This window comes from Anser brachyrhynchus (genome assembly GCF_964034855.1).
Source record: "Anser brachyrhynchus genome assembly, chromosome: 3".
NCBI classification, from domain to species: domain Eukaryota; kingdom Metazoa; phylum Chordata; class Aves; order Anseriformes; family Anatidae; genus Anser; species Anser brachyrhynchus.
In genome coordinates, this window is record NC_137696.1 from 65679972 (window position 1) to 65704487 (window position 24516).

At 45.5% G+C, this 24516-nt stretch overlaps 1 protein-coding gene and 1 long non-coding RNA gene across 2 annotated transcripts; both read right to left on the reverse strand.

Moving 5' to 3' along the window:
- Window positions 1-3723: 3723 nt before the first annotated feature.
- Window positions 3724-8253, reverse strand: LOC308191439. The gene is made up of 2 exons (XR_013947991.1): window positions 6681-8253; window positions 3724-5693 (listed from the first exon to the last, which is right to left on the reverse strand). It is a non-coding gene; the product is annotated as an uncharacterized lncRNA (long non-coding RNA).
- A 166-nt stretch (window positions 8254-8419) lies between these two features.
- Window positions 8420-11038, reverse strand: TCF21 (transcription factor 21). The gene is made up of 2 exons (XM_080587306.1): window positions 10355-11038; window positions 8420-8962 (listed from the first exon to the last, which is right to left on the reverse strand). Exons 1-2 carry the CDS (start codon window positions 10802-10804, stop codon window positions 8873-8875), a joined length of 540 nt encoding a protein of 179 aa, XP_080443432.1. The 5' UTR covers window positions 10805-11038; the 3' UTR covers window positions 8420-8872.
- Between the last annotated feature and the right edge of the window lie 13478 nt (window positions 11039-24516).

The window sequence follows — 24516 nt, forward strand, 5'->3', positions numbered from 1 at the left end:
TAGGAGCAATAGGTGTCTTGCATACACAGTAATGACATTTTGTGGAAAGACCATCATCTACACGCATGTGATATTACTGGTTAATTATGAGAAATCTGCCAAGTTGGCGGCCAGCAGGGAACAGGCTTAAACCTGTGGCAAGAGATCAGTCAGAGAGGGAATCCTTTGCTCCAGGGCTTAATTTATCAGATGAAATTATAAACTCAAGTGTGCTTTCTCACACTTCTCTGGTGATGTGGCCCATGCACAATAACACAGCTCATGCTAGTAGTGTACTCTGTTAAACTGTTACTTCCCTGGCATAAGTGGCACTGAAACCAACTTCACAATATTCAAATGTTCTCTTTAATTTTATAATACATATGCTTACATATATATGCTTACATATATATGTACAAACACATAAAATATTTTCATGTTCATATTTATTTTATATGAAAAATATATAATGTTTGTATATATAGCGTAACATAGTTATACTATATAATACAAGAATATGAAGAAAATGGCAGTGAAGTAGTCCAAAATAAAAGCAAAGTGATCGCAATGAAGCTTTTCTTTAGTAAACTTCACAATAATAAAATACATATCTGTAATTTCAGCCTCTACAGCTGAAGGGTATTTACAGCGTATGCTTACCAGCCCATGTTGGCAATAATAGAGAGACACGGTGAAAGTAGTAGGATTAGAAGAACAGCTCAGTGTTGCCCATATTTAGGTCCTGTGAGACTGTGAACGCCTCTTAGGAGCAAGAGCATGTGCTCCTTCCTGCTGTTGTATGAGTGTGAACGCTCCTCTGAGCCGTTACACAAAGTTTCTTTTTGTATTCCTCAGCATCTGTTTCTACTGTTGGTTAATTGGGATTATCAGGAATGTCGATGAATTTTCTTTGCAAGCAGATGGCAACGTGCAGCCCCCAGGAGTCAGGCTCGCAGAAAACACAGATACTTCACCCAGAATGTGATTTCTCCTTTGTGAGGGCTGGCAATGCTCGGAGATCAAATGCAAAGGACTGTCACACATTTTTGACAACCTGGAGCATTAATTTGTATTGACAGTGCTTAAAGCATCCTTCTCTGTGTTGTTTACCAAAATGTTCTTAAGCTCCAGATGCAGAACTTGGGGATGAACAAGGTACTATAGCTCTTGGTGGCTGTGAGGGAGAGCATGGAGCAAAGTTGGCTCCTCAGCAGCCTCACTGCCCCAACATGTGTATCTAGAGCCAAGCAATCTGGGAGTATTGGTCTCCACAAGCCCTGCCGCTTGCTTCCTACCCCAGCGGAAGGATGTTAAGCAATCTCAAAGCACACCTGCTGACTGTTTCAAGCCTTTTGGCTTGAAAATTGGGGAATGTCACAGTTTTAGACACTGGCATGAGGTAAAAATGGAGCTGCTTGGCAATGGCAAGAAGAGGTGTTCTGAGGGCATATGTCATATTTTGGCACCAGGTAACATATGACTCAGGTGGAAAGGATACTGGAGAGCTTAGTAGAGTTGAATAAACAAATGAACAAGGGGTTTCAATGTCATAATTTTGGATATAATTTTGCTTAAAGCTTATGCTTCGTCCTTTCTTGAACTTGGCCTCTTTCTTCTGGTAACCTGCAGTCTTAATATATCAGGTACCAGACATAAATAGCAAGGAGGGTCCTCACTAAGAATTTCTGGCCCATACAAGAAGGTAGAAGGTTGATCTAGAAAACAAATGAGAAGAGTATGGGGCTGGGGTGAGACAAAGGCATCAAGGACCTTTATTGCTCTAGCTTTTAAGGGTACAACGACATGGATTAATAAGGGTCAAGGCATGTGGCTTTTTCTTTTTTTTTTTTAATAGTGCTTCATTGTTAGCATGGTCCTCGGCATGCTTTTGGCCTTCTAACTTTCTCCCAGAAAGTGTCCAAATATCGTTTGGGAATAGCATGTGCTAGTCCAACAGGGGCTGTTCTCACCTTTTGCTGAGAGTGGAATAAAACTTTGGTATGTGTGGATGTGACCGCTGCTACACCACTGGTTTTCAGAGTTGGAGAATGGCTCATAGTCTGTTTTACTTGCTAGTATAGATCCCCAGTATGCATGGATAGTATAACTTAAGAGAGAGGCTCCTTCCATAAGCCTTTCCCAATCCTATCTTTATGTTGATTTCAAAGAACAAAGATACCTGGTGACTTCAGAGTGCCTAAGAGAATAGCTCATAAGTTTGTACACCAAAAGAGCTGGTCCTAAGCCTATACCAAGCTTACGTGTCACCTTCAGCCAGCCTCGTCTCCTCCATGCTTCTTGTTTTTCCCCCATCTGTAAAACAATGTTGACCTTCTACAGAACAAACAAACAAACAAACAAACAAACAAAAACAACAAGCATGGTCATGAGGTGGTGGCAAATACTCCAAGGTAGCTGTCGTTTTCTATTTAATTTCTGCATTGACTCTGATATGCCAGAGGTATAAAAGTCCCTGCGTAAGAAGAAAAGAACATGTTATCAGTGAGGAAAAACTATTCCCTTTCTGGTCAGCTTGGCCATCAAAAAGCGTCACGTGAAACAGGATGCTGAAGCAAGAGGCCACTCTCTCACTTGGGTTGCTTGTCACACACGATGGTCTTTGCCTCATCTCTGGCGGGGGAGGGCTGTGCCGCAGCAGCAGTCCGGGAAGCCATCCAGTGGGACAGCTATCTGTGCATGCATCCCTGGGAACGCTCGTGTCCTGTGCCCACTCCTCCTCCCCGCCTGCTGCAGCACGGGATTTCGCAGATGTTCCTCCCAGGGCAGGCAGCTGCAGTTCTCAGACTCCCTGTTTCCATCTCCCCGGTGGTCTGGCCCCACCCGGCCGTGATGGAGCTGCTGATAGTTCCTCCCCTCCCAGGCCCTTCCTCTTCCAAGGACTGAGCAGCAGTCGGAGGAAGAGGGGTTATTCTGTGCCTTTTCCGCCCCATCTCCTGGCCGCGCAGTTATTAGAGGTTTCTCCTGCAGCAATCCGTGCCCTTCCCTTTCTTTCCCTAGTGTTTCTGATCCCTGTTTCTCAAACAGTGTGTAAACAACTGAGAGAAAACTTGAGTGTGCAGATAATCCATATTTACAGTCAGATATGGTCTTTCTGTTTACATAGCAGCCGGGGATGTAAATAAGGGTTGTTTTTTTTTCTCAGTGCTTAAGGAAAATGGCCTCTTAGACTATAAAGGGAAGGAATGGTTTGCATTGTTTTTTATTCGCCTACTTTTGTTACGATATTTGTTTTCCTTGCAAGGAGGTTCAGATCTCTCCACTCCCTGTGTGAGGACTGTGCAGCTTTGTACACACATGTGCATAGGCTTGGAAACGCATTTTGTCTGTTTACAAGTTTTAGTTTAAGGGCAAAACCCTGAGGCAAGAAAATGCGTCATTTCAGGACTCTTGTGACCCTAGGGTATGTCCACGCCACAGTTGGGAAATGCGATGACTGCATGCCTAGGCCTACTCAAAGTCGTTTTTATATATCTAGATCAGATACACCAGTGTCCAAAGTGAACTGAAGAAAAATCAGTTCCTTACAGAACTTTGCTGGTTTGGGAGTCTGCTGTGGTGGTTTAACCTGCTAGGCAACTGAACTCCACCACAATCGGTCTCATACTCCCCCTCCTCTATGGAAGAGGGGGAGAAAATACGATGGAAAAGGGCTCATGGGTTGAGATAAGAACAGGGAGATCGCTCACCAATTACTGTCACGGACGAAACAGACTCAGCATAGGAAGATTAATATAATTTATTGCCTATTACTAACAGACTAGAGCAGTGAGAAACTAAAAGCAAACTAAAAACACCTTCCCCCCCCCCGACCACCCCCTTCTATGTTCCCCCCCTTGAGCGACGCAGGGGAAAAGGGAATGGGGGCTGCGGTCAGTCCCTGACGATTCATCTCCGCCGCTCCTTCACGGTCACTCCCTGCCCCTGCTCCACGCGGGGTCCCTCCCACGGGATGCCGTCCTGCCCGAACTGAGCCCGCGGGGGCTGCCCACAGGCAGCAGCTCTTCAAGCACTGCTCCCACACGGCTCCGTACCACGGGGTCCATCACCCAGGAGCAAACTGCTCCAGCACGGGTCCCCCACGGGCGGCAGCTCCCCCCAGGCCCCCTGCTCCTGCGTGGGCTCCTCTCCACGGGCTGCAGCTCCGGCCCGGGGCCTGCTCCTGCGGGGGCTCTCCATGGGCCGCAGCCTCCTCCAGGCCACCTCCACCTGCTCCACCGGGGGCTCCTCCACGGGCTGCAGCGTGGAGATCTGCTCCGTGTGGGACCCATGGGCTGCAGGGGGACAGCCTGCTCCACCAGGGGCCTCTCCACAGGCCGCAGGGGAACTTCTGTCCTGGAACCTTGATGTGGTGGAGAGTTAACTTCATCCCAGCAAGACCCAGTACATCTGCTGACAGCAGTCCTCACCAATGTATTTTTTTTTCCTCCATCCATTCTGAAACATACTTTCGAGTCAGACCTATGACATCTTACAGTTACAGGAAGTCACCAAGCTATAGCACAGCAGTAGCTTTGCCGCAGGAGGTACATAAAAGCCAATATCACTGGTCGTGCCACTTCCCATCCGTAAGGCAGGCTGGGTGTACAGTGCAAAGCAATCCATGGCCAAATAGTGAGCATCAAGTCGTGTTTATCAAGGGTCTTGACTGGGCAGCACAGCCGCAAGACAAGAATAGTCAATGCCACCCATGCCAGCAGTGGACAGGGACACTGGATCACTGGTTGTTTGGAGAAATACTGCATGTGGACCTTTCTGTGAGTGTATATATATAGAAACTACAGAATGCTCTGCTCTTTGCTGGCACAAATTTCAGTTTCTCTGAAATGTCTTTTGAAAACCTGTCCCTTTTGGGAGGCTATGCATGATGATCTACATTCAGATATCCAGACAGAAATTAGAAATACCCTTCCTTTTTATCACATTATACCTTCCTCTTGTACACAAGAAAAAATGTGAGTTTTGTTCTGTACCCTGCTTATTACCTGCAATTAACTAATGTCTGTTGCATATTTTTAATACATATAGTAATGAATAACAATGACAATGGTATTTCAGGAAAGATTGCCTTTTCGGAAAGAAAAAAAAAAAAAAGATTAATTTACAGGGAAGCATATTTTTCCAGGCAGACACAGAAGACACAGATGTGGAATTACCAATACAGTGTTATATCCAGGATTAAAAACAACTTTCCTCTTGAAGAAACCACACAGATTTTCTATGTCTTTTAGCTTCTGAGGTGTGCTTGGAATTTGGACCTGCTTCCTAGGAGGCACCACGAGGAGTAGGCTCTCTAGCATATGCTCTTTGTGGACCTTGCAGCTCGGGGCATGACCATCACCGTGGTCTTGCTCACCTGCCCTGGACAACAAGGTGTGGCACAAGGGGATGAAGAGTGGTTTTCTCACCATGCTAGTGTTTTAGACTGTCAGATTTCCATCACAGTGAGAGGATCAGATAAGCCTAAAATGTATATTTCTGCAAGGGATGGAAAAAAAAAAGTATTTTCTGCAAGGGATGGAAAAATGCTTGTTCTTAAAGACCGTGTAGATTGTGGAAACTTCTGGTAGGCAGTACAACGTGAGCACCCAGCCCAGGATTCTGAGCACTGGGTGCAGCTGCATGAATAAATGATTTTTCTAATTTCTCACTGAACTGAAAAATTGGTGTGAAGATGTTGGGTGGAACTGGTTTTCCTTAAAAAAGAAAAAAAAAAAGAAAAAAAAAAGAAAAAAGAGAAAAGAATAATAGTATTAAAAATCAGACAGGACTAAACTATTTTTAAACAATTCTTATCTTAAAACACATGAGTGCATAAGCAGTACAGTCTGATCATCGGTGCACTTCTATTGGGTGATGGAAGCAGGACTCAACTCTTACAGTTGCCTCTGTGTTGTGGGTGCTCTGCTACCTGACAGCAGTTGAGTTCATGTTAAAACTTTTCCTTTAGTTGCAGAATTTAAAGATTTTTTCTCTTCTCTACTTGGCTGCCCATTTTCCCAAAAAAAAAAAAAAAAGTAGAAATTCAGTTATCTTTGAGACCTCTGTCAAATTCAGTTGAATTCAGGCAATGAGTTCAAACATTATTAGGAGGGAATGTATACAGACACTCACGCAGCTGCGTGTACATCCATTTCGATACGGAAGGATAAATCAAGTCAGCTTTGTTTCCACATGGAAAAAGGGCATAAATAATACTTCAGTAAACAATAAAATGCATCACATTGTACAGAAAAGTAAGCAAACAAAATACATATTTTTTAAATCGTTAACATCAATATTTAAACCCATTCTCTTTCTTCCTGTAACAAACACGTTTGTGGGTTCCCTTCAAAATCATCAAGTGCTTCAGTCAAACTAAATGTGTATTTTTTTCTTTTTTTTTCTTTTCTTTTTGTTTGCAAATATTTTTTTTCTGTAAAATCGCACTCAGCAGCAGGGAAGAATGGTATCACTCATCGCTCTCCTGAGCTGCAGGGAGGACTCTTAACTCAGCTAAGAAATGGAGGCTGAATGAAGCCAACTACCGATACACACGGCTGTGTCCTAACACAAATGCTAGAGAAGGTCAGTGAACCAAAGGCTGCCATCCACATGCACGCCTCTGAAAAATATGCTTGTTGTCCTGAAAATGGATGTAAAGCCATTAAGTGTTTTACAGTTGGAGTAAAAACATTATTTACCTTTCTGCGTGTTGTCGGTCACTTTTGTTTGTTGTTTGCTGCCTTTTTGGTTGTTGCTGCACTGCTGTTCAGAGGCAAGGACTGAGGAAGGTGGAGGATGCTTGAGGAATATTTTAGTCCCCAACAGGGACTAAACCCAGAATGCTAGATAAAGTGAATAGTGGCAAGAGAAATAACTGTGTCTGCAACCTTCTCTTACCGTTCCACTTGCACTGCAGCTTTTGGTACGTGGTTACAGCTGTGTTCCTCACATTGCACCGGGGACTATTGCATTTCTCCCTTCTCTCTCTCCATGCTGCGTTTTCGGTGGCAAATGCGAAGTGAACGTGGCTAGATCAAAGGGGTGGGGAGGATGCCGAGTGCAGTTAGTGGTTAGTGCATAGCAAAGCAGGGTGGCAAAGCAGTGTGCGAGAAAATTTACAGTTTAACTCCTAATTTTATGCATGTCCCAGATCCCTCTCAACTGCCACTTTCTACGAGGTAAACAGCACCTTGCTATGAGTCTGGAGCGGGCTATAGTTAGTATGGATTTAAGTCGAGACTTTGAATGGTTACATGTAATGGTAATTTCAATTCAGTGGTTAACCTCGGTGGTGAAAACAGCATTCGGGCATTTGCTGCATCACTCATTTGCCCTTAGCTTAAGGTCAGAGGGCTCCGCTCTATCTCCCTGCAGGAGAACAGCAGTTCCCCCGGAATCTGCCCATGTTTGTGGCAAAGAGACGGGCCCTTTCAGCTCTGCTTGCCGTTGCTGGTCCCTTCAGCAAGAGCCGTGGCCGTGCGAGGAGCTGGGAGAAAGGGAAAAGACGCTGCACACCCTCCTGCCCCCCGGCCGGAGGCCAGGGCCGCGATGCTCACCCGCTCCCGGCCCCGCTCGCACCCAGCCCACCGGGGGACCCCGCCGCTGATTTCGGGGCGCCCGAAGGATGCTCTGCCCGGCCCCACTATCGCGGGGGGTGAGCGATGTCGCGACAGGGCCGCCCGAACCCCGCGGCCCCTCCGCCCGCGAGCAGCCGGGTATCAAACGGAACCGAGGGCCGCCGCTGAAAGAGCAAGTGAAGCGGAAATTTAAAGCCCCTCTGCTAATAATAACAGTATAAATAACCGAAGACATCTTGTAAACAGTGCGGTCATAACCCTGAAACATTAAACAGCTCGGTGGGATCTGGCGCATCAGCTGCCGACGGCCGCTGCCGGTGCAGGGGGAGCGCCGGGCGCTCCTGTTTATCTCAGCCTAATCTCCCGCAGGCGCCCCGATCGATCGGGGGGAGATGTTTAAAGTACAAATTCCCGGAGCCCTCGGCCGGGGCCCAAACCTCCGCCCCGCGGGGCTCCGGCAGCTCCGTCCCCGCCGGGCCACCGCGGCACAGCCGGGCCCCGGCCGCCGCTGCCGCTCCCGCCCCGCGATAACGCCCCGCGATAGCGACATCGCCCCGGGCCGGCTTAAACTGGCGGCTCCGCGGCCACAAAGCTGGGGAAGGGGGGGACCCCTCCGTGCCCCCCGCTCCCGTCGCTGCTCTCCCTCTTCCGCTGAGCCCGGAGCCGCCCCCTCCCCGGGGGATTGGGTCCAAGTCTCTCGCAGTAAGAAAACGCCCCCCCCCCCCCCCAATCCGCGCCTTGCCCCCCTCTCTCCCCCCCCCCCCCCCAAGCCCGGGGGTGGCTCCCCCCGCGTCGCCCCCAGCCAGCGCCGCTCGCCCCGCTGCGACCGGAGTCGGAAACGAAAATTACAGCGCTCCGCGTTCAATGGAAAGGAAGGTTTATTCACGGAAACAGAGCAAAAACCTGCTTGGAGAAAATATATCTATATATCTTTAGGGTGAATTACTCCATAGAGATGACTGTCAAAGTCAGTTTTTTTTTTCTTTTTTTCTTTTTTTTTTTTTCCTAGGCATCTACATATTTCACAGGTCTCAGACAAAAGATACGCGCGTGGTAGGTTTTGTTTGATCTCTGTCTTTTCTCTAGTAGCGCTTGAACCAGCAAGGCTCTCGGTGCGGGACACTCGACTGTACACGCATTCAATAAAGTTAAATAGAGTCGGGATCTCTCTCTCGGGGCGGACGGAGTCTCTGCTAGGGCGCCCGTGGTGGCCGGCGCCGCGCCGGGGGGGGCGAGCGGCTCTCCCCGGGGCTCTGCCCGGGGCCGGGGGCGGCGGCGGGGCCCTGCCCGCGCCGGGCCGGTGCTGCCGGGGCTCAGGATGCCGTCGGGCCGCACAAGCGGTTTGTGTTCACCACTTCTTTCAGGTCACTCTCGGGTTTGCCGGCTACCATAAAAGGCCAGGTCTGTAGCCAGGAAAAGACACGGGTGGCAAGGGGGTTACACGCACGTCGCCGCGCTCCGTTCGCCCCGCGGGCGGCTCTGCAGGGCGCCCTTCCCGACGGCTTCAGCCGCGACCCCTTCCTCCTCCTCCCGCAGCTGCCCGGCCGGCTCTCCCCGCGGGATCGCAGCCGCTGCGGGGGGCTGCAAACGCCCGCCCGCGGCCCCCTGGCCGGCCTGGGGAAGGGCAGCGCCGTGCTCCGGTCGGGGCCGGCGGGGGAGGGCCCTCGGGGTGCCGCCTTTTCCCACGAGAGACGCCCCGTGCACTTTTCTCCCGTGGGAAAAGCCGGCACCCCGAGCAGCCCCCCTCCTATCCCGCCGGCCCTCTCTGTCCTCCCACGGCCGCAGAGGCAAGGTTTTGTGTGCCTGCGTGTGGAGGGGGCGAATATCTGGGTTGGGTGTCTGGTTTATGTTGTGCTCCTGTTGTTCTGCGATTTTTTCTTTTAGCTACAAAATAATCTCCCGAGCCCTTATCAAGATGACACCGCCGGTAATTTGCTTCCCCTGCCCCGAGACCAGAGCTCAAAAGGCAGAGCCAGATCTCGGGGAAACGTCCCCAGATCCCCTACGTGATCCCCTTATCATTAGGCACAGGCAATGCAAACGCTGTACGGGATCAAACCCACCCCTGGTTTGCACCCGATGCACGTATTTTTACAGCTGGAAACTGGGTGTTTCTGGTGGGGAGACCCTGGGCTGCTTGGGAAGGCTTGCTGCTGCTGTTGGGAGCCACAGGAAGGATGGACACACAGCCCCCAACGCCAGGGGTCTGCGCTGTTTCTGATTTCTCCTCTGAGTTTACATGAATAGGAACAATGTCCTGGACCCAGCGAATCTGAGCGGTCGGGTACAAAGCCCCAAGAGTTCTGTCTTTAAAAAAACAGGGCTTGAGGATTACTATGGCAGGAAATATCGTAATAGAGAGGAGAGGTTGAGAATAAATCCGGGGTTCTTCCTTGGCTTGGGCCCTTCCGAACACGTACCTTTCTCTACCCAAATTCTCACACCCTCCCACCTGAAGGTAGGGAGCTTCTGTCAACCTACTGAGTTCTCTTGGGCATTCCTGGCGCAGCAAAGCTGCCCCCAATATCTGTGGCCGCCCCTGGAGGGGACTGCACGGAGCAGCGGCTGGGGCCCAGGACGCTCAGCTCCCGGGGCGCCGGGAGGGGGGGCAGCTGGGAGCCTGTCTCCTCGCTCCGGAAGCCTTTGTCACCCCGCGGGCTGGCACCAGACCCTCTGTGAGGAAGGAGTATGTGGAGTTTTCTCCCCGCACGTGCCCCATCCCAGCTCCTCGCCCGCCTCTCCCCATCCACACACACACACACACAAGTGGCTGGCCTCGGCGGGCTGTGACTTACCAGGTTGACCGGGTGGATGTAGCCATTTTCGTACTTGTCATTGGCCAGGATCTGTCTCAGGTGAGCGATGTAGCTGGAGGCCAACCTCAAGGTGTCCAGTTTGGAAAGCTTGGTGTCTGGGGGCACCCAGGGCAGGGTGGTCTTAAGCCTGGAGAAGGCTTTGCTAAGGACCCTCATCCTCGCCCTCTCCCTGGCGTTGGCAGCGTTTCTCTGGACCTGCTTTCCCTCCTGGCTCACTCCATTTAAAGGGCTCTTCTTGGGGGGAGCTTTTTTCCTCTTGCCCGAGGCCCCTCTCCCCTTCTGAGGGGAGCCATTCTCGCCATTGGATCCTTCCTCGTTGCTCTCGTTGGACGCCCCGAACTCTTTGTTAGTATCCATTTTCAGGCCATCGCACTCCAGCATCTCCACCTCCTGAAGATCTTCCACATCACTGAGGGACCCAGTGGACATGGTCTGGAAGGTGCCAAAGGACCGGTGGGAAAGGGGGTGGGAGGCAGGAAGGGCAGCTCCTCAAAGCTACTTGGAGGCGGTGGAGGAGAGAAGGGGCGCCCGTGCTTTCCTCCCCTTCTCTCCCCCCCAGCACCGAGGCGCAATATCGGTCCAGAGAGGATCCCCGCCCTCCCACCCCCCAACCCCGCTTCGCCCGTGTTTGAGGGAGGGAGGGAGCGTGTGTGAGAGGCAGAGAGAGAGAGAGAGAGAGAGAGAAAGCCGAGGAATTTAGTGAGGACACTAGTAATTTATCTGGGGGATAGGAGAGGCGGATCCAGCCCAGGGGAGGGGCCCTGCCCGCTGAGCACACCACATCCCCAATCACAGACCTTAGCACAGGACAGGGAGTGAGGTATCCCAGCAAGCGCTTGCTGAGAGCTCGGGACTGGGATTCAAAGCTTCACCACTGGAGCAAAGCAACTCTCTCTCTCTCCCCTCCCTGTCTTTCTATCCTCCCCCTTCCTCCTCCTCTTCTCCTTCCCCACTTCCCTCTCCAGCCAGGGCTGCTCTCCCCCTCCCTGCCTCCTTGATGACCCAGGCGGCTGGTGTCACGGTTCTTGACGAAAGCCAAAATGGGTCATGAGCTGAGAGAGCAGCAGATCCACCAGCGAAAGCCTTCCAGGGAGCTTTGCAATGCGTGCTGTCTAAACGCTGTCCTGTAACCTAATCTGAGGGAGATTTGTGGATGATTACATTGGAGAGTGCATCCTGTCCAGCTACTAGTGTATTCCAGGAAAGGAGCGCTTGGACCTCACCATCGCAGCCCGGGCTCTGGAGGCAGGAGGAGCTGCTTCCTTCCAGGATTCCTGCATGGTCTCTGGGGCACCCTGGTCCCCCCTTGCCACCTGAGCTCCTCGGGTGAGCCAGTTGCTGGAGACCCCAAATCCCTCCAAGATGGGATGAGCACTGTGAGGGTGCCGAGGCCAGCAGGGCCATAGGCACTGTAGGGGAGGGAGGAGGTGGAGGAGGGCTCCTGGAGGGTAGCGGTTGTGTCCAACACCCACTTTTCCTCAGAGTTTTGTTGCAGAGCAGATGCCGGAATCTCTCTCTGTTATGTGCGGGGAGGGTTTTATCTGCTGCTCAGTGCATCCTTAAACATCAGGGAGTTTTGCCTGAGTAAACAGGCAAGATAAGGCCCTGGCTGTGGGGACTGCGCCAGTGAGTGCGTTAGGCCTTCTTCTGCGTCCACGGAAGTTGAAGAGGAGTTTTACCACGAGTGTGAATGAGCACGTCACTGTGCAGCTTGAATGAATAGCCAGCTGTATGCTGCAGTCATGTTCACTATGTACATGCATGTGCAGCCACTGCAGAGCAAGCTTTCTAAAGCATTTAGGCATGGCCTAACTCTTCTTCCACTCCATGTGCACCTTGGTAAAATTTTCCCCAACCCGCCCATGGAGCCCAAAGGGGCCAGTGATTTGTGAACCTTCTCCTATCTCTCCTCCCTTCTTCATGTACCTCCCAAGGACTCCCAGATCCTGCAGCAGCCGGGACTTTCAATGCAGGGGGCTGCAGAGCTGGTCTGGACCCGCACATGGGACCTTTCTGGACAAATGTCCACCATGACCAATCTCACTGCAGGGAGAACCCCAATTATTCAGCTGCTGACCTGAGGATTCACAAAGGTCTGGACAAAAATGTACAGCCCGTGATGTCACAGTGGCACACAGTGGCTCTGGAGTTAATCCAAGGTCACCAAGGCCGCAGGAAGGTTCCTTACTAATCTGTGGGAACATTGGGTTGGTTTTTCTGCAGGCACTAAAAAAAAACAACCAAGCCAACAAAAATTGTTGAGGGCCAAAGTAGTCTGGCTGTTAAGTGCTATGTTCTCCTCAGATTAAAGTTTCGTTAGGAGGTGGAGAGTTGTGTTTGGTAACTAGAAAGCAAGTCTTTTCTATCTATTTTTCCATCTTGGTTCTTTGGCTCAAGTAAGCCAGAAGGAAAAGAACGGATCTAAACTTTGAACCAGTTCTTTACCATTTGGCTGGAAGATAACACCTTCCCACTCGCGATAGGATAAGTACATTAAGATACCATATCTCTGAGTCCTGGGCCTTTGGGAATTCACTAACCTCTAACATCATGTTATGCTAACTGTGCCCTGTTTGTGTTTTCTCTGTGTATAACCTAAACAGATTGTCAGCATATCAGTCCTAATTAATGAATTAGTTTTTTTTTTTTTTCCTTTTTTTTGTTTCTTTTTCCTTTACAATGTCCTTGTTTCAGATCCAATATATTACTAATCACCAGTGTGGAGATTTATGAGTCTCCTTATTTTCTATGCCTGATTGTTGTTTGTGCAGGTGGAGATTTAAATGGCTGCATCCACTGCAGAGATTTATAGTCCAAGTGACTGATGTTAGAAATGAGCTAGAGAACTCTTATTGGAACAAGGATGACTGAAAACCAAGTTGAAGTTGCCTGTGTCTTTAAGCATGAATGACCAGAACACAAATAATCAGGGAGCACAAAACCCCCTTAAAATTTCAGCATCAGAAGCTTGCAGAACAACAAAAGAAAACAAAAAAATGTATATATGCATATAATTTCTATAATTTATTTTTAACTTTAATTTAGTAATTTCTGATTTTATTTATTTATTTATTTGCTATGGAAAGCAGAAGGGATTACCTGTCTTTTTAAAATGTCTTTAGTATGCAGCTTCATATACATTCTGAAAAAAAATGTATGCATACATGTCTGTTACAAGCCTCTATAGGTGGCACACATTTGTAGCTTTTACTGATTTACATACATTTTGAGTCATTCGTGCTGGTAAAATTAATCTGATACAGACCACACATTTTTGTGAAGACACAAAACAATGTTTTTTTTTCTTTTGTTTTTCTTTTTTTTCTTTTTTCTTTTTTTTTCTTTTTTTTTTTTTCTGGAGATTATAATGTGCCTGGGATATATACGCACATGCAAACAGTATATTGTACTTTGATTCCTTTACGCATGCAGGCTATTACAGTTCTTTTAACAACATGGTTGTCCCCTTTTCCCCCTCCAATGGAGATAGCTATGGGCAGACCTCAAAGACAGAACTGTATCCTCTAATCTCCAGGTAACTCTTCTTTCCTAACTCATTACATGAATTATACCTTTCCTTTTTCAACCTTCCTCCTCCTTATGTCTCTCTTGGCCAACCCAGGGCTTGTACCCCAAATCTGGCTCCTCGCTTTTATCTCTTTCCCCTCACTTTACATGCCCTACCTAGTCTTCCTGGCTCTTGCTCTGAATTGTAGCCCGAGTTTGGAGGAGAGACCAACTGAATACTATGCAGAGGATAAAGTTGTGATGGCTGCAACCACCCTAACAATGGTGTGGCCACATCTCCAGTTATGTGACTGGGACCACAGACCTGCCACGGCATTAAGGGGACTGGCTGTGAAAGCTGGGAGCAGCTGAAGGCCTTTTGGCCCTTCCGATACATTCACTTCTTCAGTCATGTTTTAAGAAAAAAGTTGAAATACTGTCACAGGGAACATCAGTACAAATCTGTGATTTTCCCTTGTAAATTACTATCATCTGCATTTCTCTAGATATGCTGAAAATTACATCTCTTGTTTACTTGTAATTGAGACCAACAAAGCCATTAGGATCAGGCTGGCTGGGGGCAGAGATTTAGGATGCTTGGTATGAAGCTGGAAGTGTTCAAGGCCAGGTTGGATGGGGCTTTGGGCAACCTGATCTCTTGGAGGGTGTCCCTGCCCATGGCCTGGGTGTTGGAATTAGATGGTCTTTAAGGTCCCTTCCAACCCAAATGATTCCATGATTCCATGATTCTATCATTCTATGAATCTTGTTCAGTTAGGTTTGAGAATAGTCAGGAAGCTACATGGAAACAGATGTAACGTTTAAATTTTTACAAAAATGCAGTTGCACTCAGATTTCTCCCACCCTCTCTTGGTCTCACCTGGAAACTAGGTAAAAAGGTGGAGAGCAATCAGAAACACACTTTTACATACCTTAAGTGAAACAATATGTGTGTATGAGATTAAAGAAACAATAACAAAACAAAACAAAACACTGAAGCTGGAACACTTTATGACTGAAAGTCATAAAGGAACAGATTTAAAGCTACTTTAATTATCCTAAGACACAAGCATGTGGCATTTTTTCTATAGGATTCTGTCTTCCCCACTGTAGAGGATAGACAATGCTGGGAAAATGAATAAAGGTTGTTTGTAGAAATGGGGTGGCTTTATCAGAAGGCTCAGGGCAATGAAATCCTCCCACAGTTCCTTCTTAGTGTTCTGTATCTGTTTCTGGTCACAGTTTTGGTTTGATAGGTAAAATACGTTGTGATAAATAACATAAAGCAATACACAAAGAGAATAAATAATGCCACTTTCAAGACGGTGAAAAGGCTGTCCTGGAGAACTGTCCCAAGAGGCATGTATCTGATACCAGTGTGACTACCCCTCCCTAAGAAATTCCAGTTTCTTGCTCCAAAGCTCTGAGAAGTCAGAGCTCTTTGAGAAACTCTTTCCTAGAAAGGTTTACCATGGGGGGAAAAACCAAACCAAACCAAACCAAACCAAACCAAACCAAACCAAACCAAACCAAACCAAACCAAACCAAACCAAACCAAACCAAACCAAACCAAACCAAACCAAACCAAACCAAACCAAACCAAGACAGACAATCCAAACTCCAAATCAAAGCCAAGTATTTCCTTCTATTTCCAATTAGAAATATCTGAAGGTTTTGCTGATACCTACAATAGAAAATCTCAGTCTGACTGATTACACATTATAAAATTTAAAAGGAAATAACTTCAGTATCAAGAAGATTTATGTAGAAAGGTATGCAGAAAACATATTTCCATTTCATGTGTTTTCTTAAATCTTGAAATGTCACAAAAACAAAAAGATTGAAGCTCTGGGAAGTTGAGCTTTTGTTTGTTTGTTTTGTTTGTTTTTGTGAATATTCAAAACATACGTTATGAAACTCAAAATACATAATCCTATATTTTACGTTGCAATCCTTTCTGGCAGATTGATGACAAAATCTCTGATGTATTTAACAAGTACTCTTGTCTACAGCAGGGAATACCTGTACACGTAGCAAATGCATGATTTCTACCACCCTGACTTACACCACATAGTACCTCTTCCTTTGAGTAGCTTTGTTAAAATCAGCAGGGCATACTCACAGAGCAAAGCAGACTGTATGGAAAGAATGGCAGCTGCCATCATAGAAACCAAGTCATGTTTAGATGTTCTAATGCCTAAGAGAGATGATGACAGAAAGGCCGTTGTCCTAACTATGAAGGATGCATCGAATCCCCGTGGGACTCACTTCCCGCTTCTATGCCAGTTCTCTGGTGAGTGTTTCTGGTACTGTAGCTGTGTTACCAATGTCCTGCCAACCACCTATCAGTTCAAAGCTGAGAATCACAGAAATCAGAAGCATGTAACATGTACAAGTTACCAAAGCAGAAACAAGACAGCAAATCCCCAAGATGAGCACTGAGCCCAAACTTTCAATTAACTTTTCACAGACATGTAAGTGAACCTCCTTTTTGTGCATGCTTGTAGAAAGTAAACCTAAAAGGCTGTCATATTTGTTTTATGATGCACGTTTATTCATATACAAAAGGAAAATCACAGACTCTTCCATCTCTCCTGCAGGGACTATCAGTATTCACTGCTTCCAGGATGCATCTCTGAAATATTACTAGATAGTTGACATTGTAAACTGCAGACTCTTTTATGAAGTGGTCAAAAGAGAAATATGCAAAAAAGCCAATATATCTTATGCAAAATTATCGTTGTAGGATTAAAGTGCAGACATAACTGTTTTATTTTGAATATTTCTTTCTATGCTGTTTCTTTATTGGCTAATCCTTTGCATTTTTGTGGTTTTAAAACATGATGAAATTTGTCGATAGGAAATGAGTTCCCTTTTGCCCTCCAATTATTAGCACATTAGAGCAAGTTTTGGAAAATAAAAGATTTTTTTCTTCAGAAGAAAATTTGGAAAAGAAGAACACTTTGTAGGGGAGTGGCAGGAAGAATGTCAACTATTCTGGTGAGCTTTTATTACTCATATGGTTTGTGGCACAATTAGGCTTGCATGTGGACACAGAGTTTCTGAAATTCCTGTCCACTTAAAGTGCTCGCAGCTCCTGGAAGTCAGGTACCCACAGAATCCATCATTAAATGCAGTAGGTCAGCCTATGCCCTCCATTTCCATCCAAATGAAACATCACATGCTGGGACCCTGGCTCTCTGTGGGCTGCTTTACGCTACTGCAGTTGGCCGCAATTTGTGCTGTTGGACTCCCTGCACTCCATCTGTCATGGGGAGTTTGTTTTTTTACCACCTCTGATAGGGGGCCACATTAACCTTCAAATACACATGCCTGACTGCAGTAACATCAAAAGGAGTGGCCATACATAGCTGGAAAAATATTTGGGCCAAAAATACTGATATAATAAAACAGCAACCTAGTAATATGTAATTGCCCACATGTATGATTGCATCTATGGCTTCACCCAACACAGTAGTTAGATGAAGACAACGTGTTGTGGCTGAGTCTTAAATGGGAACATTAGCTGGCAAGGCAAACAAGAAAGCAGATTATACATCCTAGTCAAGTGACACAGAAAGACCACAGTCACTGTGCATTTCTTTTGACTCTGACAGGCCTTATACATGCCTCACGCACTGTGACTCTCAAAGCTCCTGGAACATCCCCAAAGTGGGGTCATGGCATTTTGCCACAGTGCAGTCCTTTGGTTTTATGGTGCGTATTGTAGACGAAGAGCTATATAACACATATAGAAATGGTGTTGTTTTAGAAAGTGGTATTGCAAAAGCACATAATAAAAGTCTATTTAAGTAATTTGGAGGAAATAAATAGCTTTAAAAATGAACCACAGGAAGAGCATAAAAAGAAGACCATAAATGTGGGTTGCAGTAGAGTTTCATGAGAAAGGACCAAAGAACTGAAATTGCAGAAGTGAGGGGAGAAAAAGGGCCTAAGCACAGATGGTGAATGCAGTCTGGCTCTCTTTTTCCCTCCCTTCTCTCTTTATCCCTGTACGAGTAGATCTGGTGTGATGATCAGACTGCTTGGTGTTTGGTTCCTAGCCAGGGGTTATGGCTAGCCCAGAGGAAAACTGAACAGAGAGATGGTCATCAGATCTTCTGCTAGCCAGTGCCAGCAGGCCCTGCATGCTTATGCAGTTCAGTGAGGGAAAATAGAAAACATCATATAGTAGCTGCCCTGAGTCCATCCAAAGATGACACAAGCAGAAAAGCCAAGTTTTTCAAAACTGCTGGCAAGATAAGATCTCTGCTCCAAGTGACCAGCCATTAAAGTGGCCTCTTTTTAGAAAGTATGGTATGGGACCCAGGTATGTACCTGCTTACGTTTTAAGATCAGATGATACGATGTCTGAGGGTAGTGAGAGAAGAGGGTTGTTTTCCAGAGCTTCCTGATTTAAAACTGTTGAAGGAGTTTCATTTTTGATGCCTAACTTTAATCTCCATATTATTTCAGCTTGTTCTACTCTGTACAGTAGATCGTTACTAGCCAACCTTTGCATGTTGCACCAAAAAAAGATCTTTCTTTGTCATGCAGGCTATTTGGGTTGCACAGCAAATTTCCCAAACACCATATACCATACCATTTACCATACGCCTAAATTAGGTGGCAAAAATATTGTGGTCTGTTCTCTGCAAGGACTGAACAAAGGTGTAGTTGTGATCCCTCTGAGCCGTGTTGACTGAAATTTCCACAAAGTGTAAAAGATGACGTAAATACCTGACATAGCACCCACAAGTTTTCACTCAAAATTGTGGATGAACTCCTCAGAAAGGCTTTGCACATAGGCAAAACTCTCCCTGCAGAACTTCTCAGCTGATCTGTTTGAGCCCAAGGACTCCAGGGGGAGTCACGATACAAATTTCCAGAGGCTGCCGATGTACACTGGGTGTCTGGGTCCTGTTTGGTCTTCCCGGTACCAAAGCCATGCTCTATCCTGAAGAACAAGCACTTCCAGATGAAGCCTCTGTGGACTGCCTGGTGCAGCATCCATAGCAATGTACAACAGCACCTTTCTTTTTCTCTTCTCCCCGTGTCCTGACTCACTGTATTCTTCCACCTCTTCTCACCAGCCTGTAGCCAGAACTCTTTTAGGGAGGCAAGCCCTAGGGAATTCCTGTTTGCAGGTGTCAGTGGAATTAGTCAGGTAACTAGCGGCTCAGCAATAATTGTAACATGGCCACCCTGCTACAGTTTTTGGTGCAAATTAATGAGGTGAAGTGCAAATTGGGCTAATTTATAGACTTTTCTTTGATTAAGGTTCTAGCCAGAGTCCTGGGGTATGTAGGTTGATTATCTGCTATATTACAGGCTTCCTAGGTGACCCCAAAAGGGGAATCCTTTGTGCTCCAGTTCCTCAGTGGTAAAAAGGGATGAGAACACTTCTCCACCCTACAGAAACATTATGAGGGGCTTAGACACTATGGTAATGGATACTGAGGGTAGCTAAGATAAATAACCTGATAGTTAGTTGCAAGAAAATGATTGATGTTAGAATACTACAAATATGTTGAAAGCCTAAAATATCTTTGTGATGTCTCCCCATTTCTTGAAATGCCAATTAACATTTTTCACTCAGATACCTGATGTTTACATTGGCGCATTTTTATGCTCACGTGTCTTACAAAATGGATACTCGCCTGACTTTGATTCTAGATGAAAGCACTCGTTCCTCAATCTTGTATTAATTTTGAAAGATAGAAAAGTTGCTTTTATAGGAACAAAAACAGTGAATTTCAATCGTGCTAGTGATGAGTGACAAGCTGAAAGTTTAATAAACAGACCAAGAGTACCATCATTGGTAACACTATAGCACAAGTAGCAAATCACCATTGACTAAATTATTCTGAAGTCCCCAAGCTCTCTGTGAAGAAAAATAAAGTGTTACTTCAGTTTCCTGTAATCCTTCCTCAGTAAAAACACAGGATTCCCTTAGGAGAGTTAAAATCCATTACAAGGTTTCTTTATGCCTTTTTGTAACTCTAATTGTCTCCTCTATGAAGGGTCTTACTTCCTTGAACAAATAGCTAACACAGCTCTCAGGGTGAAAGGGGGCTCCAAAGAAGTCAGCTTTTGGGCCCATCTTCTTCCAGCATCCTCTTTTTGGGTTCTGCCCCACTTCATCATTTTCTGAAGGCTCCCTCCATACTTTCCAGTACCAGAATATACATGGTTACTACCATTGACCCATCAGAGAAGCCTAGCTTCTTCTTTTTACCCAAGGTGCTTCTTTTTCCTACAGAAATATATCCAAACTACTTTTGCTTTCCACCTTTGCATGCCACCCTTCCCCCTTTGAGTCTGCTTGTCTCTTAGCAGATTTGCAATTTTTGCAGTTTGTTCCATGTGGATTTTTTTTCTCAGTGATTTAAATACTGGATTTAACTCAAGTTGTCAAAGAAACTTCTCAATAATATTCTCCTTTTTCCCCAACCAAATGGTAAAAACACACATTTGTAAATCCATAAGCAGCATCTTATCTGAGCTTGAGCTCCTCAGTACACAAAAATGAATGCAAATTTTTGTGAGTAGGTAAATGTATTTATGAGCACAATTGTTGAGATGAGGCTAAAAAAAGGAGGTCCTTTGTTATTAAACTTCCTTTAACATAAGTGGCATGCGATGATTTATGTGCTGAATATATCAATTCTAACAACAGCCAAGTAGATTCTCTGTAGATCTGTCCCTTCCAATTCTGAACAATCTCTTTTTACAGAAAAATTGTAAAATACATATCTGGCTACTTGAAACTTTGCTTTCCTTTTAAGAAATGGTTGAGGAAAGCCAAACAGCTCCAGGATATACAGCCCTATACAAGGTGTTAGAGAGGGGGAGGGTGGTTCAGTGATGAATGACCAGTCGTTCAATTGTTTTCTTTCTTGCAGAAATCAGAGACAGAGTACAGTTTATCTTACCCTGACTTTTAGCAAGACAGATTGGCAGGCGAAACCCCCAGGTTGAAGTCATCCAACCACCAAGTAGGGCAGAGAGACCAGTGTTGTTACCCTGCCGGGACTCACCCCCACCCTCAATGCATTTCAGAAGTCTATGGTGTTCCTTTCTGAGGTTGCAACATGAACTTTAGCTCTTTCACACCGTTTTTATGCTGAACACAACCCGGAATAATTCATTTGGGGCCTGAATCCTCTGCCGCTAGACAAGCTGAGAGCAGCCCATCCCCATGGATCCCTTGCAAAGTCACTGGCAAGGAAGTCCCCATGCTCTTTGTTTTACCCCCCTTGTACTTTCTTTCATCTGTCTTTGAACTTGGTTTTGCCTACTTTGAAAATTTCCGGCCTGAGCTGCTAGCATCATTTGCTGCACGGATGTAAGCAGGGAAGAGAATAATGTGCCAAGAGGATAAAAATCCCGAGTAACTGCAAGCTAAGTCCAAGGTAGGCTGTCATCATCCCAGGTTTTTCCTGCATTTACCTTCTGTAGTATTTTTCTCATCACCTCCATCCAGTCATTTGGGGCAATTCTTCTGGACATAACATCCTGAATTTATTCCATCTAAATCTGTGAGGCAACATAGATCTTAACTGGCCTTAATCACGCTCTGAAAGTGCGTGTTTCTCCGTGACAGCTATGAATGGACCAGAAGCTGAAGTCAGCGGCAATGAAACTGGGCCAAAGTGCACATTATTGAACAGTTTGATAAAATTCAGAGAAGCACAAAAGGCGTGATAGACATAAAGAGTTAAAAGGGAAAGATGGATGTACTTGCAGTATCTGTTACTTACAAGTGACCGTAATGTGTTTATACAGCTCTCAGTCCGGCTAGCGGATAATTAAAGGGAAGAACTGACACTAGACACTGCTCCACCTTATACACTGCAGCATGGGGAAAGTCACATGAGGGGTACAGTAAGAAAAAAGCAGCAGATTCCCTCCTCCTCGTTTTGCCATGCTCAGTCTCTTCTCATTTGCAACTACAGGGATGCCTGTCTGCTCTGCATTGCTGGAAGTGAGTTAGAATATACTGATAATATTAGGGTCCAAATGATCCTACAGCATTGTATTCAAGTATTTTATACATTCTGACAGCAGTGGAACAAAAAACTTTGTCAGGCTCCAGTTCAGCGGGACGTACCCTCAGCAGCATAAATCTATCCCATGAGTTCTCCATTACCTGCTTATTCCTATAGCTATTGACTATACTTTCAGATCAAGAGTAGATTTAAGTCCTCGTCTAAGCCACGGGTGACTAGATGAGCTTCTGGGTGGGTAGAGAAGTCTTGGCAACAATGTGATTTCTGTGCATGTTTTTGATCAGGGGGAGTGATTACCTGTTCTCTGGCCATGTGAAGGGTCAAAGAAGACCATCCTCCCTCTGGACTGACCAGACCAGTCGGCCAATTTGTCAAGAATCCCGTAGGATAAATAGCTGTCTCCAGAGACCTTTATAGTGACAAATCCAAATAAATCAGAGTCACTTTTACTGAGCACTTCAGCAGACAGCTCAGATTTAATGAATCAGCCTTCAGACCCCCAAGGAAGATTTTCTTTCCCAAGCCTAAGGGGAACAAATACATGTCAAAATTTTCTTTCAGAGTAAAACTATCAATCCAGCCTGTGATATTTTGTGATTGCAGTTACCACTAACAGTATTTTCAAGAGCACTGGGAATGCAGCAAACAGCTCTCAGGATCAGCAGTATGATCTGTGTGCCCAGTACAGATGAAAGGAGGCTGCTATGGATCAGATAATTTTCCTCATCAGTGATTGGGGATGGAGTTTACATTCCTTTATTAGTGCCCTTCTGCACTTTTGGCTGGAACTCCTTGCCAACACACACACACTCACACACACAGAGACACGTGCACGCGAGAGGAAGAGACAGAGAGAGAAAACAACCCTAAAATCCACCAGCACCAAGAGTCATCCCACAGATAAAACCTTGCAGGGTAGTCATTGTGGGTCATTCAAACAGTTTTAAGGCTTAACATCTTGATCCCCTCTAAAAACTTCCCTCTCCATTTCCTTCCCCCCTTTGGGATCCATCCAGATGCCTACTCAAATACCTGCTGGCGCCAGAGGAAATTCTCCTGTAATGGATACCCTGCGATGTAAAACCAATATTTTGTTTCCAGGGTCATCCCTTTCACACCCCCACAGATCCTCTTGCTTCACCAACCTGCCTCTTGGTCAAGCCAAAACATGAGAAATTGTGAATCTGAAGGGTGAGATTTCAGAACAGTTTAATAGGCTTGGTGATTGCTAACCCACACATTTCCTCAGCTTCCTCCTCCCTTTGTGGTAGCCTCATCCAATAATTTGTGTCAGGTTAACAGGCTGCTGGGCAGATACCTCTACTCATAGTTCAGCAAAGAGAGAGAATGACAGCCATATAACCAGACCCAAAGTGCTTGTGATGATCAGGTTGGTGATACCTCTTCAGAAAGGCTAGTGTGTAATATAAAGTTATGAACCCTCTTTCAGTAGTAAGGTGTGACTCAGTGGGACAGCATCCATTCCCAGGTAAAACGATTACTTAAAAAGCATGTGCAGACAGAAAGGCAGAAACATTTCATTTGTGTTGGTGTCTCGTTGCTTGTTTAGGGAATCATGTTCACAATAAGAAGTGAATCAGTGCTTGAAATTTGGCCACGAACTTCTTGATTAAATGCTTTACCCCTTATTACCTTTTATTTTGATTTGGGCTCTCTGGCTGTTCATACGCTTGCCATAATAATACACCAATTGTTTTGTAATATTGTACTGCAATACAATTAACTTTGTTAATGGTTGTATGGGATACGTTAAAAGGAATTCTTAAGAACAGACTGCAAATAATCATTTTTTTTATGTAAGTGTTATTTTTAGGTGTTTATTTCTTCATGTTGCCTTAAAATGCATAACATGGGCCAAATGTTCAGCATGATAATTGAAAAGTTAAGATTATTCACTTATATAAAACAGTAAATATATTTCACTTACATAAAACAGTATAAAATCCTGCCATTTATTTAAATTTAACAAAGCTAAGTGCAAGAATAGCATAATAAGAACTCATTTCAGGGGCCTGTAATTAGATTACAACCAAATTATATTTAAGAAACTTTGTCTTTTTAAATCTTCCTCATGAAGGAAACAAATAGAATTACTGACTTTTTTCTCCATTTATACCCTTAAATAAAAAATAATGTACTGAGAATGTCAAGAAGCAAATATTCTCTTGTCAAGGACTAAAAAAAAAGGAACCCATGAAAGAAATTTTTACAAAATGGCTGCAAGTAAGACTTTGTTATGGAGCTTGAAATTTATTGCAGTAGAAATTTGTTATCCAAAATCCTGCAGAATATGCCAGAATGATTGTTCACTTCTTAAAAAAGTCTCTTCCATTCTGACATAATATATTGCATAAAGTGCAGGAGAACAAGAGTAAAAATGTGTTTTTTTAATGATTAGGGACTGATCTTGTTCCAGTTGAGTCAATGGCAAAACTCCATGGAATTGAGCTGAATATATGGGTATAGATAAGATGTTGTTTACTGTGCTCTCACTTTTTCTGAGAGCAAAATGTAAATGAAATATTTTCTTTGCACAAATCAGATTATCCCAAGTCATCTGCTGACTCCTACTTAAAACAGACCATGGGGATCTCTCCATGT

Bases quoted from the DNA above. Each gene is read 5' to 3' on its own strand.
- TCF21 (XM_080587306.1), bottom strand. From the start codon at position 10,804: ATGTCCACTGGGTCCCTCAGTGATGTGGAAGATCTTCAGGAGGTGGAG. The intron at 8,963-10,354 runs GTAAGTCACAGC...TCCTGGCTACAG, and splicing joins ACATCCACCCGGTCAACCTG to ACCTGGCCTTTTATGGTAGC.